This window comes from Emydura macquarii, unplaced genomic scaffold (genome assembly GCF_026122565.2).
Source record: "Emydura macquarii macquarii isolate MOO-44397 ecotype Brisbane River unplaced genomic scaffold, CSIRO-AGI_Emac_v2 contig_480, whole genome shotgun sequence".
In the NCBI taxonomy this organism is placed as follows: Eukaryota; Metazoa; Chordata; order Testudines; family Chelidae; genus Emydura; species Emydura macquarii.
The window spans coordinates 7419133-7438763 of NW_027130617.1; the positions used below are offsets into that span (position 1 = coordinate 7419133).

Below are 19631 nucleotides of genomic sequence, written 5' to 3' on the forward strand. Positions count from 1 at the left end.
AGGATTAGCCGCAAGGTGTGATATTGCACCATTATGTCCTATATATGAAAGTACATTGATGCATGTGCAATATCTATTCTATATCTGTTCTTTGTTTGACAGCTTCTGTCTCTCTGTGTAGTATGTCATACCTCAGGCCCCAAATCGAAAAAAGCGCACAAACATACTAAGGGTGCTTTTTCTGAATAAGGATGGTTTCTTGAACTGGGGCCCCACTGGTTCCCACTAGATTGTTACAAGAATGTCATTTTTGTGACAGTGTTGCCCATACTGATACATAGTATGTGACAATGTGGGAAAATAAAGCCTGTGCTAATGAAGCTTATTATTCCCCTGCCATATATAAAGATTCTGTATGCAATTTGTCTTAATTGATAGAAGATGTTAGGAACTAAACATGTTGAAAGAGTCCTTGTAATGTTATTTTAAAAAGTTGAACAACAAAGTAAATTCTCATGTAATGTTTTGATAGATGATCCAAAGTTTGTAACTGTTAAGGAGCCATTATTGCACATCCTATAAATATATAGTTATAACACTGGTAATGTATAACCTATTTCCTTGACAGATCCAGACAGTGCCTTCAGTGTAACAGTAATTTTCCGTAGCGACTTGTCTTATGTCTTGCATTCAGACACCGTTATCCATGTTTTGGACTATTTGGTTGACAAACTTATTTTCTTTTAAACAAAACCATTTTTGTGTTATGAGTGCCAACAACCAGATATATATTTTTTCATAATAATTGTTTAATTTAAAAATGACAGATTAACTTTTATAATTTGTGGGATTTGTTTGTTTATTTTCCACCTGGAATGAATACTAGCAGTCAATTCATAAACTTGTAAACAAAGTGACTGTATAATAGAAATACTGACACAAACATACCTGTAGCGGCATCAACGGCCACTCTCATGAATAACTGTTACCTGATAGTATTTTAACAGAGAGCTTTTTTTAACCCATTGCATGTGTATTTTTCTGTGTTTAGTACTGTCAAATGAAGACCCAACCAGCACTGAGGGTAATGAGGAGGAATGATAGTTTAAATATATTCTTTCCTTGAACTGCTGGTTGAATTAAATCTTTCGTTCTCTCTGCAGACATACAATCTATAACATCCTTTTGAGATGAATTTAGAAACAGGGGTCTGCATTCTTTTATTCTTGGTCCAAAGATTAAAATTGATCATAAGAGACACAAGGGAGCAGGCTGTAGTATTACAGCTCAATGTGGTTAACGAGGACAGTGCATGGCTTCTCTTCTACTTAACTGCTCATACAGGTTACAAATATTATTGATTGCACAGGTCATCGGAGGCTGGGGAGGTTATGTTGCTTGATGCTATTTGGCAATTTTTGAGGGATGAGAGCTATGAGCCCTCATAGCAGTTGGGATAGGTATAGTTTAAACCTGACAAAAGGAGATATATTTTTGTGTGAGCTGGAAAAGCCCTTCAGGTAAAAATGATGAATGAAAACTTGAGAGGTTGTTTTATCATAGGTCAAATGATGTGCTGTAGAAGAAGAGGTGGGGGAGACTTTAATTATTACCCTTTCATCAGAATGCACTAGTCCTAAATCTGAGCTGTAGACAAATTAATAGTGCTTAGAAATCTTTTTACAAGGCACCATTTTTAGTATATGTAGAGATGGTTTACATAAATTTGGAAATACAGCATAGGGGGAACAATATGTGAATAATTATTACCTACCAGTCTTTAGAGTATGCTTTTTAATCTTTCATGTGGACAAAACTGCTATATTAATATTCTCAAGATTTAAGGTAAACACCAGTATTATATGTTTTACTAAGTTTCCAAAGAACTAGAAAAAAACTATTTGCTTCCTGTATTTAAATTCCAGATATAAGATTCTAGTGATATGCAGTAGCACTTAAAAATATTGCACTTTTATAGCTCAAGGTCAAAATAAAGTTGGATACCACTGTCCCATTTGAGAAATTAGGTCCAGAACATGCCCCAGGTTTCAGTGAGATGAATGCCTATTCAAACATGTCAAAGTAGGTATAAACTGGGAGTGGTGTAAGAGATCATGCTATCCACAATTAATATTTAGTGGGCCTGATTCTCTCATCAGGTTGTTAGCATTTTACAAACACTTTACACAAATGTGATTGACTATATAAGGTGCAAAGTCATAGATAATTTGGCTCATTGGTTATATGTTGCCCTATGTACGTAGTGTTTTATGACACTGTGTAACTCACACAGAATAACAAATCATAATCCAAGTGGAGCGAAAATGAATATTACAAAATTTAGGCATTTTTTGCCATTCTCAGTTATTCTACTCCAGTTACTTTAAGAAAAGAAATATAGAATTAAAGAACATTATGAATATCAATAAATGTTACACTTGGTATGCTTTAAATATTAATCAAGTGGTCTATCAATACTGTATTACATGTATAGGGTCAGACCTTCAGACCTGGTATAAATTGGTGTCGTTCCATTTACTTCAGGGAAGCTTTGTCGATTTACACCAGCGGAGGACCTGACCCATAATATTATTCCAAAATACGACCATTCATAATAAATGTCACTAATACAGAGTTGCCACTATTGACTTTCAATCTTTGCTTCTCAGCAGAGTGAAGAACATTGATGTTAATAGCTTTTCTTTCTGTTACCAACTGAATACACGTGACTTTTTTTCTAAAACTTTTTTCTGTGTGAATGTATTTTCCAGAGGCTTGCATTGATTTTACTCACCTCCCAGTACATTTACTGTATGTGAATTATATTGATTCAGCTTTTAAAGATTTTATTCAAATTTTGTCATACCAACACTTCACATAACGGGTATTATTTTATCTCCTTGCTGGATTGTTCCCTATGCAGATTCCCATTCATTTAGATCACTTTCATGTGCCACAGTGAATCCCTATAAATTAGAAATGGTGCATTGGTATGCTGTTTTGAAGCAGATTAGCCTGCAATAAAAAGAAGTTGGATTTTTTTTCTAGTGTTTGCTCTTCCTGATTTCCATCCCCCTGCTTTTGAAGGGAATGCTACTCCTGAATCCCCATCCCCACCCGTATTTTATATACTTTAATTTCACCCCATACATGTTCAGATTTGCCATGCCACATCAAATCTTCCTGCCAAAGGGGCATGGATGTGATTCCCTCCAGAGCATTTGGTGCATGGTCTTGGGTTTGTCTCTAGGCTGCTGAAAGACAGTCCCCAAGGGATTGATTTTATTTTGCCTGCGCCTACCTCACCTATGTACCATTTACTGAACAACAGGAAGCGTACCATATCTTTCCTTTGGTGTATTTATTGGGGTGAGAGAAAGAAACACAACAGCTTTGGTGTCTCAGATCTTTAACTGGAGACCTATGCTATGCCTACAAGCTCCTCCATGGTGACAGCTTGTGCCAGATTGTGTGAAATGACCAACTATCCAAAAGGGACTAAAAATAAAATTAAACCCTAGAATAATTGGGGTGAAATTCAGTGGAAATGCACATGCTTACATCAGGACCCCAAGCTGAGATCGCTAAACTCATTTTCCCTTGTGACCTTTTCCGATTTGTAGCTATTATAACAAACTTTGCCAAGATAACATAAGAAAAGTTTGCAGTAATCTTCCACTTTATTTTTTTAGAGCAGATATTTCTTCAATTACTCTGCATTATAATTTGTAGAAGTCTTAGATTCAGCAAACTATTTCAGCTCTTTTAGTCCTGCCATAAACAATACTAGGCAGAATAGAACCCAGAGGGAAGGTAGGCAGAGTCTTGCATTCATCATTAAGTGTGAATGAGGCTTACTTCATAGAACTCTTTCTGTTCCAGCAAGCCCTTTTTCAGAGCCTACTCTTTAACTTACTAGCATCCTTGACTTGACCCTTACTTCAAACACATGTAACATTAAACATCAGCATTTCACTTGAGAAGATCCATGTATTGTAGGGAGACTATGTCTGTGACTATTTCAGGCCGGAGATCCCTTCTTCAGACTGAAGAACAATATTTTCAAAATGTCTAGTGATTGAATGCTTCAGTTTTTTGGGAGGTCAAGTTTAAGACATCTTAAAGGGGCCTGATTTTTAGAGGACATGTGATCAACACTTCCTGAAAATCAGGGCCCTTTAAAGTGTCCAACTGGACACCCAAAAATGAAAGTATTCAAAATCACAGAATCACTTTTGAAAATCTTGCCCGATCCTCTTGCCTTCCAATGTTATTTTTTAAGGTTTCCTAAAGTTTCCTTAATTCACACTGTGTTATTCAGGCAAAGTTCCAACTGCCGGCCCAGGTCCAATATGTTGACATTAGTGGAGTTAATACCCCCCTCTTCCCCCCCCCCCCCCACAAAAAAAAAAAAAAAAAAAGACCAAAACTAGAGGTGGGCTGTGGAGGCCATGTTAGATTTGTATCTTGATGAGATTTATGCAAGGATATATTTGAAGGCAAATTAAGACTGGGGGGTTAGTTTTCGGTTTGATGGTGCTGAAATGTTATGAGCTGTCTTTGTGACATTTCAGTCCATAACAGAGGAATTCTTGTGAGATCAAGATTTTCTTAGAAGATTTCCAACATTGTGTCCTAATTTTCCATGGCAGCTCATGAGAATTCAGTGGTGTTGAATCTAAACCTGAACCTGAGCCCTGATTTGCTTTAACTTCAAACTGTAACACAAACATAACACATGTTGTCTGCTTCACCCACCTCTAGTTTCTGATGAGTCTGCTCCTGTGAAATGTTGGCCACATCTGAACTAGAACCGAACTAGAAGCTCTGCTGGAATTTTGATCCAGTCCAGAAACAAAATTGTAGGGACATATTTGGCTTGGGGAATTCAGATCTGTTGCCACTGAAATGAAATTCAAAGGGGTCCAGATTCAAGTTTCTGGTTCAAGTTTAATAATAGTTTTTGCATGAGTCCTATAAACCTTAAAAATTAGATTAGTACTTATGCAGACTTTGAAAGAAAGAGCCCTCAATCTAAATATCACTATTTAACTTACAACTTAGAGTTCGCTTTAACACTAATTCTACACTAGTTCTCATGAATAAACGTATAACATCTTGCTTCACATACTCTACAATACATGCATTCTGACTTGAGCATAAGAAAATACTAACCCAACAGTGGCGCTGTTTCAGATATCAACAGGGGTGGAGGGAGCAACTTTCAGCAGGGGCCACTTAGACCTGGGTGCTCTTGGATTTTTGAAGATAAAATGTAAAAATTAGTCTATTTCAGGAACATTTGTTGTGATTATCTCCTATATTTTAATAACGTTTCATATAGATTTACTACAATAAAATTACCAACACAGGACAAACAGGCAGCTATTGATGGAGAAACAGTCTTGATTCTTCAGGGAAACCTGTAACAACTTCCAGTATTAATTTCCATTTACACAAAATGTTTAAAGTTCTAGGTCTGTACTTTGTCAGCCTTTCTGATGAAACTGACCAAGGTACAGAGAACTCCCATCCTGCCTAGTTGTCTGATATAGTCATCCTCACAGTTATATTTTGTCTATGCCAATCCTTCATGACCATGCACTGAGAAAGGCACTGATTTAGGAAAGCACCTCCCCCCAAGGTTTGTTGGGCTCAGGCAGCAGCTGCCACACAACAAGCTTCAGTGTTGCCAATGCCCACATGCTACAGTTCAGCACTTGGGCATTAACATGGAGAGCCCATGGAGACAGGTTACGAGGACGGGTCCCAGCCCCCAGCACACTGTGAGGCGTTCAGCTCCACCTGGCATGAGGGACTCTGCTCGGCCTCCCCGTGCACTGCTCTCCCATCTGGAATGAAGCAGAGAAGTGGGGAGGATAGGGAATGCCCCACCACAACTCTATCTAAGTAGTCCCTCTGTAACCCAGGTGCCTTGTAGTGATTTCGCTCCCCTCCCCCCACTTTTCTATTTATTTTTTATTAGCAAAGCGCCCAGCTATCATTAAGGAATTAGTCTTTTGGACTGTGCAAGCATACCCTATCCCGGAGTAAAGAAATCATTAATAAAAAACAGTAAAAAGAAGCAGTTATATTACAAAATAAATCTACCAGGCTCACAAAGAAAACAAATTTGAAAGAGCCACCTGCTGTGGAGATGAGGCAGTAATCTCAACAGCAGGAAATAAAAGGGGGAGAGGAGAAAAATACAAAAGCATAGACATTAAAAAAGTAATTAAAACACTTATCTCCATCAACATACATAACAAACAAAAAAAAAAAAAATCAGCCACCTAAAAACGTACTCTATTGAACTGCACAACAGGAAGTAACAAAGCTGCCACTATAAAAAAGCGTTCTCCAGCAGAAAAGCGAAAGTTCCTCTAAAAATATAAGCCTGAAAAGTATTTACTAATGCACTAATCTCTAATGGCCTGACCTTGAGAGATGCAGAGAACCCGCAACTTTTATTGAGAGTTGCATATCTCAGGATTAAGCCTTTAAAAATGTAGTGAGTAACTCTTTAGATACCATTGACTTTCTGTTTAATATTATTCTAGTGGTTGTGTTAGCATGAATTTTAATAGTGCATTAGTATAATCAGCAGTGTTCTATAGTTGGAGTAAGCAGTAGCATAATGCATTTTAGTACAGTTCAGACCTAAATCATTGTTTAACGTTGATGGATTGACAGCAAAATTATTAGTTCTTAATCCTATTTATCACAAGCTGATGTAAACAAATAGGTTGAGCACATGATACTGAATACAGATATGGATCTTATGTTCATGGAAAACTGTAAGTTTGACAGTTATGAAAAGCTACTGTTTTAATGTTATCTTTCAAGGAAATACTTTAATGTACTTAAAACTTGTAATACAATTTGCACAGTGAAATAGAATAAAACAGATTTTGTGCATAGATTTTTTATCTCCTTTTCCCCTGACCACAACCCAGACATGTTGAAGAGGAGTTGAGCGTTCAAGAATAATAAAGGATGCTTATGGGAACAGAGGTTTAAATATATATATTCTTCTCTGTCATTCACCTTTGCCGTTATGCTTTTGTGATCATACAGTAGTACCTGTGTCTGTTAATTTCCAGGCAAACTGAGAACTTTATCAACCAGAGGTGTATATCTGAAATATTTGATATGGAAGTATGAGAGGCCAATGTGAGCACTCAATGTATGAAAAGTTAAGGGCAGAGTAGAAACATAGGTATCTTTGATTAATTAAAAAAGGCTCTTTTCAGCAGAAAAATTAGGGAAATGGATGCTCCCCATTAGATGCCCAGTATGTCCTTTATTCATCTAGCCTAATAAATCATTGTAAGAAGGGCAGAACAGTGATGGTGAGGATGGAATCTTTGGAGATTTAACTGCTAAAATCCAAGATGACTATATAGAAGTTGCAATTTTTCAGAGGCTTTATAATGTGGCCAAATCTGGGTTGATTATCCTGACACAAAGGCCACATCCTGTCAGAGTTCAAGTCCTGCTCCAGAGAATGGGGGTGCTAACATGTTTCAAAGTAAATGTTCACAGAATTTTTAGCGTGGGCAAATCAATGTATTTTTTCCCTAGCCTCATTCTCAGAAAAGACTAAATTTTGCCTGAAATGTTCCAAATATAATTCATTCTGAGGCAAAAACCTAGCATGGAAAATTTCAGCCCAAATTGTCAACATTTGGCACTTATAAGCAACTGAAAACAGGAACTTATAATAGGAAGTTTTGGGCAACCCCACTAACAGGCAGTATTACCAGCCATATCTAGAATTATTAAGGTGCTGCTCCATAGCTGAGTTCCATTTTGTACTTAAAGAATTGATTCAACTTTTTAATAAAAAATAGCCATTAGTTTGGGGCTCGTATATAATAATAGCTCTGTATCCCTACCTTGTGACAGCAATAACTCTGTCTGAAGTGAGGAAGCAGAAATGCAAGAGCAGAGTTCGTCTTGTCTGAGGCTTCTTAACTCTACATTTACTTACTTACCAGTGGTTTATGTTTTTTTAAAATATAACCTAAATTTTCTAATTTCTCCATGTTTTGATTAACCAAAAAAAAAAAAAAAAAAAAATCTCCCCTTAGGTTATTGATACATATTTACAACTTTAACTCTAGCTCAAGTTTTGGTTTATATTTGACCCTTAGCCTGGAATAAGGCTTATTTTGTATGTCACTTATTAAAACTGATTGAGAAGTTCATTGACACCTGTAAATGTACCAAACACCTCCAAAAATACCAGATTTAAGTAACCCAAACAATGAGTGCAGGCTCAGAAGGTGAGAGTGAATTAAATCAGAGTGGGAGAGAGATGTATACTGTACCTCTTCTCCCCAACCTCCACTCCCTTTTAGTTTTCCTCCCAGGCCTGGGCAGTAGCAGCAGCATTTTTTTTTAAAGACCTGGATGAGGGTTCATCTACACTTACATGTTATGGTTACATGTGCGTTGTTGTGCCATAGTCCCCCTACTGTCCACATCTGAATCCCTGAAAAAAGTTCCAGAAGGACAGCCTAGTGTGTGAAAGCTAGCATGTGCGAGGGGTGTGGCTACATACCTCTGCTGTGGCATTATCCTGTATCCAGTGCAGTGTGGATGGTGGCAAGGGGCACGTATCAGGTCACGGGTGTCAATAGTCTTCCAGCATCAGTCCCACAATGCATTGATCCCTTGGCTGCCTAACCGTTACCCAAAGTTTCCTGATCTCCCATTCCCAGCAACCAGGGCTGAGCACTTTCAGTTCTCCCATGAACTGTATTGATCAGCAACGGCAAACATGGAGCGTGCTTCAAAAGCTGCTGCCTGGGCTCTGGAGCACATCTGGGTGCTGATCAATGTGTTTTCAGAGTAACCTGTTCTCCACAACCTTGCCCATACCAGCAGGAACAGTCTCCTATACCAGGAGATTTCACGGAGGCTGGAGGAGACAGTCATTCACCAGACTCCATCCCAGCGCTGGGAGCACATGGATCACATCAGGCCAGAGAGTGAAAGACTCAGACAGTTACTCCAGGAGGGGATCTAGCGCATGCACTTGCTTCGACGACATGAACTGGGTGCTCTCCATGGCCATGAGTACTGAGTCTGAATTCAGACACAACCCCCTCCTTGACCCCTCCAGCCTCATCATATGACAGGACACAGATGAGGTGCAGGAAGGCAACACCATGGAGACCTCGGAGGAAGCCAGGAGAGAGCTGGAGGAAGAGGAGTATGTTGCTCAGTATTCAGTACCTCTACCCGGCAGACCCAGTTGAGGAAGACCTTCCCATCCCCCCTCCAAAAAGTAATTTGAGGAGGCCCGCAAGCCGTGGCAGGAACTGGAATCTGAAGTTGGTAAATTACAATACACCCCATAGTCCCTGGAAATATCCCCTCTGGCTCTAGTAATACTTGGCCCGAAGCTGGGCCTGTCAACCCACCACACCCATGTTCCACCTTGACTTGGTCCCTGAGCAAGGTACAGCTGCTAATCGATGATTTGATTGAAATCCCATGAACCACTGTAAAGCATTTAGCAAAAGCTATAACAGAGATTAACAATCAGTCACTGTGCCCTTGTATCTGTGCATTTCTCGGCCTGCACTGACTGTGGCAGTCCCTGGGCCACACAAAATAGAGGCAAAAGGGAGAGAAGGAGGGAGGGAAATAGATTTTTAAAGGGCCAGGGTAGGGAAAGAACAGTTTAATGACATTTATGGTTGTACATAAACCCAACACCACCCCTCTCCCAGCCTCTATCTTTTCCTTCCCCTTATGAAAGGGAGCTATGTGGAAGAGGGGTGGGGTGGTTGGTGTGCAGGCCCACCTACTTCCAAGAAGGGAAAGGGAACTATTTGTTAGTCCAAGGAAAGTCAGAGTGGTCCATTCGCACTGTGACCTTTCAAATGTTTTACCTTCCCAGTCCTTGGTGTCTGTCATGTGTCTTCTCAAATTGCCATCCAGTCCTGTAAGAATAATTCAGCAAATTTTTGGTATAGCAGAAATTCCAGCTGGTTCTTCACATTTAAGGGCAGGGCAAATATGTTTGGTCCAGTTTAGTAGCTCACCAAACCCCTCCACTCAGCATTATGTAGAAGAGTCACTGTTAGCGAAAACATTGCTCTGGCACAGGGTGTCATCCACAGTGCTGGAAAGCCACTTCTCTTTTCCATTCCAGTAGTTCCAAAACTACATTCTCCAAGTAAGGGCCAGCCTTTAAAGAAGAAAAAGATGGATATGCAAACAATTGCATTCCTCCCACAAACCTTTCCCTCCTCCCATTAATTTCCTAATTCTTTTTAATTAAAAAAGGGTTCTTGACAATAAAGTAAATAGTGAAATAACTGTTGCTGTCCAAAGCACAACAATGAAAAACAGAGGAAAATTTAACTGAAACATCTTTGTTAATAATTTAAGTGACAATACAAAGGAAATTAAAATAAAATAATATTGAAGATACCGGACACTGAACAGTGCTTTTATGACTCCTAATCCCCTATCCCCACCCAACTGTTACCACTGGCAACTGTGGTTGCCTCTAGAAGCTCCTGTAGAAGGAATGTTCCTCAGTGCACTGAAGGGAAATGTCTAAGCTATTGTTATGATTTGGTATATGTTATGGGCAGGAAATTAGGAGATGAATGATTGTTTCAGGGAACACCAAATACTGAAAGAGATCTCTTTGATGTCTTGTTAGGTGGATTTTGAGAGGAGAGAATATGCTGACTAGAGCCTCTGTCGTTTATGTCATTCCAAAGTGTATATTTTTGGGTGGTTGCTGGCTACTGTGCGTCTGTATTTGAGCACGTTCTGTCAGTCTCTTTATAAAGGATCGCTTTAATGTATCTTCAAAGGGTATTTCCTCTGGGTGGATAGGGTCTCCACACCCTCTCTCTCCTGGATAGTTACTTTATCCTAAATTGTATCTATCATTGATGACTCTTTTTTTCCCCCCAAAAACAGTCTTGTGTGACTGTTTTGCTCTAAACTGTATTTCTCCCATGTAACTGTTTTTCTCCAAATTGTGTCTCTGGGTGGCTACTGGCTATTTATCAATATTTGATCTTTCTCTGAAGTGTGTTTCTGTTGGGTGGCAGTTTATTACTGAAGGCTATCTCTGCAGGATGGGTATTGGTTCTTGTATCTCTCTCTTTCTCTCTCCATATTTTGTCTCTCTCATGGGTGGCTACTGGCTGTGCGAAGTACTTGATGGCACTTGATCTCTTTCTTGTTTAATAAAAATAGCTGCAATCTTTACAATGGCAAACACCAATTAGAAAGTTTGTATATTAAAATCCAGTACAGCCATTGTGAAAGCAAAGGAAAAGGCTTGTAACCGTGCCAGCCGTATGTTGTCATGTGTGCACATAAGGGGAAATCTTCAAATCTAAATATTATAAATTTTGTTTTTCCTGGATCTGGCTGTGAAATGAAAATGCATCCCATACAAATAACAGTAAATAGATGCTAATCAGTAGATACCTAGTATTCTTTTTTGTTATCACAGTAGTCAGCATAAAAACTCTTGGACCAAATTCATCCTTGATCCAGCTCCATTGGTTTCAGTGGTGTTAGACCAGCAATGAATCTGGCCCATTAGCATTAGACTTTTGGCCTGATTCTGCTCCTCTTAAGATCAGTGGGAATTATGTCACTAACTTTAATAGGAGTAGAATCAAGCTCAGTCAGAGAGAGACTGCACTGGTAAAAAGGAATGAGAGTTCTTTTGGTTTGGGGGAATATTGTTTTTATTTTTGAAGGTGGGGGAGATAGATTAAGGCTATATACTTTAATTCACTAACTGGAACTCATGCTAATGTCAATGAGAATTTTGCACACGGATTGAGGCTGGAACATGGCCTCTGGTGGTGTAAAACCCAGTAGACACAGTGACTCAACTCTCTCTCTCTCTCTCTCAACTCTCTGCTCAGCCTTTTGAGCAGAGGCTTAAGCATTAAGTGTTAGAGAGAGGAAAGCACAGTGCTGTAGGGCTGCTTCTTGTAGTATCCATCTTAGAATGATAAAACAACATATGAATGGCAAGGGAGAAAGGAACAGTCACAATCTGTACAATTTTTTGATCCTTTTCATATTCATATTTTGCATACTCTTAATAAATATACACCAGTTAACTGACAGCACTTCAGCCTGTCCGTTATTCATTGTCCATTAGCGAATGTCCTTACTTCCAGGGGAAGTACAATGTTCAGGGGTTCTAATGTGTATATACACTGAGTTTGCACAAGTCATTCCTTATCTGATTTTCTCAACATCCAGCTATAGACATGCAGTATTTCCAGCCACAAGTGTTCAAAAACCAGGAATCATGCCTTAAAAAAAGATCATGAGTCTTTTTATTTTTCTTCTAGTTTCTGAGAATTTGAGTTCATTCAGGTCATGTTTCAAGAAACTTATTACAAGTGATTACTTTTTTTTTTAATGAAAGCTAAAATTGTCAAGTAATCATTTGAATCCAGGATCTCTAGCTCTAAGAAAAACACAAGATATTATGATTCACAATAAAACCATGAGATATGGCAACATTAGGCTTTGATTGTCCAATATGATGGGGCATCTTTGTGCAGCTTCATTGGCAAGAAGCTTCCCTGAAGCCAGTTTAACTTAACCAGAAAAGGATTCACCCAATAGGATTCTCTCGACTTTGTTGTTGACACAGGAGGTGTCGCTGGTATCTCATAGACAACCAGTATCTCCCGCATAAGCCAGGGGATCAGCCTATTGTTCAGACAACCACAGAACTGAAGGAGTACAAAGATGAAGTTAAAGTTAGCTTTGCGCCCTCCCATCCCACAAAGCTTCAGTGAGGACTCCTTAGTTACAGTGCAGGACCTGGGTCTTTGTATTAATTACTTTCTGATTCTACATGCTTATCCTCTTCATTTTTCTTGTTAAAAGCTGATTTTAAAAAGTAGTTGAGTAGTTCAGCCATATACAAATCATTGTTGTAATCTTACTCCTAATTCAGTAATAGGCCTAATTTCTCTTTAGGATTTCTTAGATTTCTTTATGGATAGAGATTCCATGCTTGAAAAATAAGAGTATAGCAGTAGTAATATGCTACCGACCACCTGACCAGGATGGTGCTGGAGATTGTGAAATGCTCAGGGAGATTAGAGAGGCTCCAAAAACTGAAAACCCAATAGTAATGGGGAATTTCAATTACCTTCATATTGACTGGGAACATGTCACCTCAAGACGGGATGCAGAGATCAAATTTCTAGACAGCATTAATGACTGCTTCTTGGAGCAGCTAGTCCTGGAACCCACATGGGGAGGGCAATTCTTTATTTAGTCCTAAGTGTCACACAGTGTCTGGTCCAAGAGATGAGAACAGCTGGACAACTTGGCAATAGTGACCATAATGTAATTACATTTAACATTCTTGCAGGGGTGGGAATCCCAAAGAAACCCACCACAGCAGCATTTAACTTCAAAAAGGGGAACTGCAGAAAAATGTGGAAGCTAAATGGAAATTAAAAGGAACAATCTCAAGAATGAAATGCCTACAAGCTGCATAGAAACTTTTTAAAACACCAAAATAGAGGTTCAGACTAAATGTATACGCGCAATAAAAAAAAAGCATAGGAGGAGGACCAAAATAATGCCACCATGGCTAAACAACACAGTAAGAGGGGCAGTTAGAGACAAAAAGAAATCCCTCAAAAATTGTAAGTCAAATCCTGCTGAGGAAAATAGAAATGAGCATAAACTCTGGTATGTCAAATATAAAAGTATAATTAGGCAGGCCAAAAAAGAATTTGAAGAGCAACTAGCAAAAGACACAAAAAGTTATCAAATTTTTTGGTAAGTACATTAAAAGCAGGAAGCCTGCCAAACAATCGGGGGCCACTGGATGATTGAGATGCTAAAGGAGCACAAGCAGAAGACAAGGCAATGAATTCTTTGCAGTGGTCTTCACCGCAGAGGATGTGAGGGACAATCCCATGCCCGAGCCATTCTTTTTGGTAACCTCTGATAAACTGTCCCTGACTGAGATGTCATTAAAGGAGGTTTTGGAACAAATTGATAAATTAAACAATAAGAAGTCACCAGGACCAGATGGTATTCACTCCAGAGTTCTGAAGGAACTCAGATACGATATTGCAGAACTACTAACTATGGTGTGCAGCATATTGCTCAGATCAGCCTCTGTACCAGATGACTGGAGGATGATAGCTATTGTATCCTATAAAGGTTGAGTCAGTATTTATGAATGAAAAAATGTTTTGTTGGAATTTTCTATGCTATGTATTTACTAATTATTTCACAATTACTACATACATCAATTATCTAATGATTTTAAAAGTTAATGTATTAGAGAATATTTTGTTAATCTAAGTGTTTCCTCTTTAAATACAAAAGCCAAGACTTTTGTTGAAAATGTCATGTTATTTCATTCAGTATGGATGAAAAATAACTTCCTAATGCCTATGTCCTCTAATCCATTTTCTCTGCTACCCAAAATTCTGCACAGAAATGGAAAGACATCCTTTCCAATACTTCAGTTTAATTATGATGTCTCTCTACCATATCGCATACTGTTGCTGTACAAATGCATGATATTAATAGCCATAAATAAATATTGGCCAATAAGGACTTGTGTGTTCCAGAAAAATATCAAGACCAGCCAATGATGATTGTGTACTAACGCCCACAGGTAAGGTAGATATGCAATTTTGGTACTTATGCCCCTTCCTAATTGATTAAACTGGTTAGCATTGTGTTATTTTCAAAAAAATAGTTCCATGGCATGGTGGTTTGGTAAGGCTATTGGTATTTTGGATGTTTTTCAGAATGTTTGTCCTGCTTCTCTTGTTTTTTAGTCTTTGAAATTTTCTTAATGATCTGCTTAAAAATTATATGTATTAGGTTTACCAGAGCCAAACAAAGATGGTATATTCCAAGGACTGAGAATGGATCAAGGTTTCTACACATCTAAAGACTTCCTACCACTAGTAGCAAAAGCAAGTAAACCAGGTGCGTATGTATACTATATATCATTTTAAACGTATTCAGCAGAGGGTTAGCAATATATTAGTACTTAGTGGAATTGCACAGAACACAGACACTTGTACAGTGGTACATCCAATAAAAAGGCAGATGCAGATGCAGAAGAATGTATGGTTTAGATCATTTTTCTCAACCAATGTGTCGCAACCCTCAAAAGGATGATGAAAAACAAACAGGAAGGCTGCAAGTCACTGACAACTTTATTACAATTCTACAATAAAGAAAAAGAAATGTGTTTGTGTGTATGTGTATATATATGAAGAGATTATAAATTATATAATAAATTATAAATATTTATGAATTTAAATTAAATTATATTAGGAAAAATTATAAGGATTATAATGATCATCACTGTTACAGTTTTATTCACTTTTCTACTAAACATAAGGTAGTCATGAAAACTTCTGAAGTTGAATAGGGGGTTGCCAGTCTAAAAAAAAAAAGTTCAGAAACATTAGTCTACATAGGTTATGATTTTTGTTATTCCGTCTTATAAATTAAGAATGGTCCTCTTTAAAAATAAAAACAAATACTGCTTGACTGGGTATATTCGTATATAACACTCAGTTTGTTAGGCAAATGGTAATTTCTATATTTAACTATCCAGGCTTATATTCAGTGCAATCTGTATACAATAGTTATGCCATCATCAGCTACAGAATGGATCACTTCAATGTGCTCTATATGGAACTGCACCTGAAGACCATTCCAAAACTTTACATGATGTTAAATGTGGCTGCCTGCTTACTTAGCACAGTTTCCCACACAGCATCTTGCACAAATGGATCTGTTGCAGGGATTTTATTTTCTGATTTTAAAAGTGAAATTCTATGTTAACACCTTTTACTACAAAGTAGAAGTGTTGCTGAAGGAAAGATTTATTCTTTCTCTATTCCATTCCTCATCTGCTATGTTAAATAGGTTACTTTTCTCCACTATCTTAAACTGAAAATAAATTTAGAAACAAAAATGGGAACAGGGATGGAAGCAAGGAAATTGTTGGGAAGAAATACCTGGTTAAAAACAGATCTGATAAAGAACCATAAAGCTAAAAAACATTTCTTGATTTAAAAAAAAACCAAACCCATACAAAAAATAAAAACCACCACCTTGAAACAGTTATAAAATACACAGATTTATATTATAAAATACAATACAGAACTCAGTGGGACCAATTGTATTCTTAAAGTTACTTACATGCATGCATGTTTGCAAGATTGGGATTCACATCCATTAAAAATGCTGTATCTCACTGAGGGAGCATATTGTATTTGCTGGAAGATAACATGAATTTTAATAGATTTAGTCTAAAAAGGCTAAGTATAAACTTGGAGAAAACAGACTAGTTTCTCAGATCACTATAAAATACTTTCATCAATACTATCTAGGTATTTGGTATCTTATATTAATAAATGTGTCTATTTTATATACATTGCTTTTTCTGGTGCCTGTCTAAGGCTCTAAATACCTCAAGCTATTTAAAACACAGAATTCGAAAATAGTAGTCACCTAGTACAATATTTTTTCTTCTTATTTCCAAGATAACAATTCCCCAATGATTAGACTTCCCCACAAATATATATATTTTCTCCCCATTTGCAATACTCCACCTACGCACTCCTTCAATTTTCAGCTCCATTGCTTATGAAATTTATATTCCTCAAATTGGTTCCAAGAAATAGGTCTCCACATTAAAATAAATGTGTGCAAAATATAAATATCTACATATACACACCCCATTTAAGGCCTCAATCCTGCAAAGATTTATACATGTGCCTAACCTTAAATGTGTGGGTAGACCCATTAACTTTTAGGCCCTACTCCTACAAGTCATTTTGTGTGGACAGATCCCTGCACCCATGTGGAGTCATTTGCAGGAGAGAAACCACGATCTGAACGACGTTGTGACTAAACTTCTTCCTCATTTCAAGTGGTCTTTCTAGGCATGTTGGAATGGTGTCTTAGGCATGCCTTACACTGTCATCTCCCATATTGTGCTTGTTCTTTGATCAAATAAAGTAGTTTGCTTTCCATTGCTGTCAATCCACCACCTTTCATGGGACTGAATTCACCCTGGCCTTAAATTATTTTAGAAGGAAATAGATGTAGCTAAGTGATGGAAGCCCCATGCCATACACATATGCAAATATGACTGGGTCTTGCAGTCTATGGTACATTTTCCAAGTGGAGAGGGTTTTGGGGATCAGGATATCTTCGTTTTTCTTTTGTAAATTTAAAGAATTATTTTCTTGAAAGAAATTGATACTTATGCTTCCGCACCCTTGCTGTGAAAATTCATGACTGGTGTAGCACAAAGTTAAGAGTTACAGAGCACTGGTTATATGTTCAACACAAACTCTTCTGAATGAAACTATCACCAACTCATTGAGATTATGCCTTTATATTATTTATGGTATAATTTTAAAAAATTACAGCAATTTGTTTAATCAGCAGTTAGCTACATTTAAACTGATGTTAAAGTGAAATCCAATATATGGAGCACATGCATTTTAGTTTTACTTAAGAATCTCTTATAAGTGAATCATCAAATAGAGCACTCTGGATAATGAATACTTAGAAAGTCATAATCTCTTTGTTCTTTTTTGTAAATAAAGTCTGTAGAAAACCAATACAAATTAAACACTTCTTTCAGAACAAGATCCCCAAGAAATTATTGTAAGAATAATAATCATACTGCATCATGTTCAGTTGTCATAGGGAATGGCTTCTGAGAACCATGCCATAATCAGGATGCATTCAGAGTCTTATATAAAAATGACTTAATTTGTGTGTCTAAGAGACCAATATTATTAAATTATCATATTGATCAATAAACAAAGCAAAAGCTGTTAGAAGAATACAGAGTTCTACTCTTTATAAACTATAAAAATGGTTTTTACTCAGAAGAATAATGAATCTGATGAAAGTAGTCAAAAGTTTAATTTTTGAATTTGACAACTTTAAATTGGTTGAATCCAGTATGACAGGGCTTACATTCTTAAAAACGCATTGTAGTTTATATCCCTCCATGATGGGCAGGCAGTGCTGCTAAAGGTACTGACTATGAAATTATGTATATGAGCATATCTTAAAAGTGGGAATAAAAATGTCTTTCAATGAAACAGAATAATTTGATAGTGACACTCCATGCTTGGAAACTGCAAGATGCAATTTTACACTGCTTTGAGTACAAGTATCTTTTGAGTTGTCATTCAGTGGTTTCTCTACTTGAGAATGGGGTTTTCTTTTCATCATTCAGGAATGTGTGCCTGTCACTCTCCATTGCCATTGATACAAGGAACTGCGATTGTACTTGGAGCAGGAGACACTGCTTTTGACTGTGCAACATCTGCTTTACGCTGTGGAGCTCGTCGTGTATTTGTGGTCTTCAGAAAGGGATTCACTAATATCAGGGCTGTCCCCGAGGAGGTAAAATTGAACAACCAGAACATTTTTGTAATAGTAACAAGGCCAGTTTTATGAGATGGAACACTGATTATCGTTGTTTATACAGGGCCCAAATTGTGCAAGGCACTTAAAACACTGTTATTAGAAGTTGCACTCATCAAAATAGAATTGAAATTTGTAATGTTTAGACAAAGTCTGAGGCTCATTTTATGTTGTCTCTGTGTCAGGTTATGCCCTCACTTAAGCTTGTGCAATTCTCTGTAAAGTCAATATAAGTTGCCACTTGTGTTTATGAGGGCAAATGTTGGTCCTTCATTTGAAACTATGATAGAAATGTTTATAAAATGTGAATAAATGTTTAAACACACCTATGCACCCAGAGATCAAATGATGAGGCATACCTGAATTGTTATGAGCTATTCTAGTATTACTAGCGACTTTCAAGAATCTCTGATGTCCCAAAAAGGTGCAATTCTGGGATATAATGAATCTCAGTGACCCTGATAACTGCTGGGAACTTACAAAGACTTGTAAAAGGATTAGTTAAAATTATTTATGTGCTAAAAGCCTACCAAAGTCTGGTGAGCAATGGCATTCAGCATATATTTCTATGCTTACCTTAATTTTGATAAACATTTTTTATTTTGAAACCTTTTTCATTCATCTTCAATTATTAGATTTTGATGGTCTTATATGGCTATAAGTTATGTGGCACATGTAATGCACCTCAGTCATGGAATTTATGTGGAAATGGTCCTGCCTTTTGAAGAGAAGGTGTACATCTTTGGAGACCTAATAGTTACACAAAGAGGATGAAGGTGCACAATAAGAAATGTAATTTATCGAGGTGCATAACTTACATTTATTTTCCTTTGCCATAAAGCAAATGCTCAAGTTGGGGAAAAATTCTTTTAAAAAAAAAAAAAAAGTTTATTCAGATAAAATGTAATTCATATGTTGATCTGTTTTTCAGCTCATCAATATTCAGACTTCCGTGATCTCTGTGTGTGTGTGTGTGCGCGCGTACAAATAGTTGTATTTCAGTTAAAGTTGTCATTCATAAAATCTGTAATTATATCTATTAACTAAATCACACTACACATTAGAAATTAATAAACTAAAAATTGCCCCTAACCGAGCAAATACTGCCAGATGCTGAAATGCTGTAGACTATAACAAGTATGGAAGAGATATTTGTCTTATAATCATGTAGGGCCAAATACTAGCTGGAGAATTGCAAATATAGAAGCTATATTTTAGAA

General features: G+C 37.3%; 1 protein-coding gene across 8 annotated transcripts in view; it reads left to right on the forward strand.

Annotated features, from left to right (window-relative positions):
- Window positions 1–19631, forward strand: part of DPYD (dihydropyrimidine dehydrogenase) — a 490220-nt gene that overhangs the window by 229691 nt on the left and 240898 nt on the right. For all 8 annotated transcript variants that reach the window (XM_067538400.1, XM_067538402.1, XM_067538403.1 and 5 more), the window contains 2 exons: window positions 14821–14928; window positions 18221–18390. In XM_067538400.1, the coding sequence (XP_067394501.1) occupies window positions 14821–14928; window positions 18221–18390 (278 nt within the window). The remainder of the gene's footprint in view (window positions 1–14820; window positions 14929–18220; window positions 18391–19631) is intronic.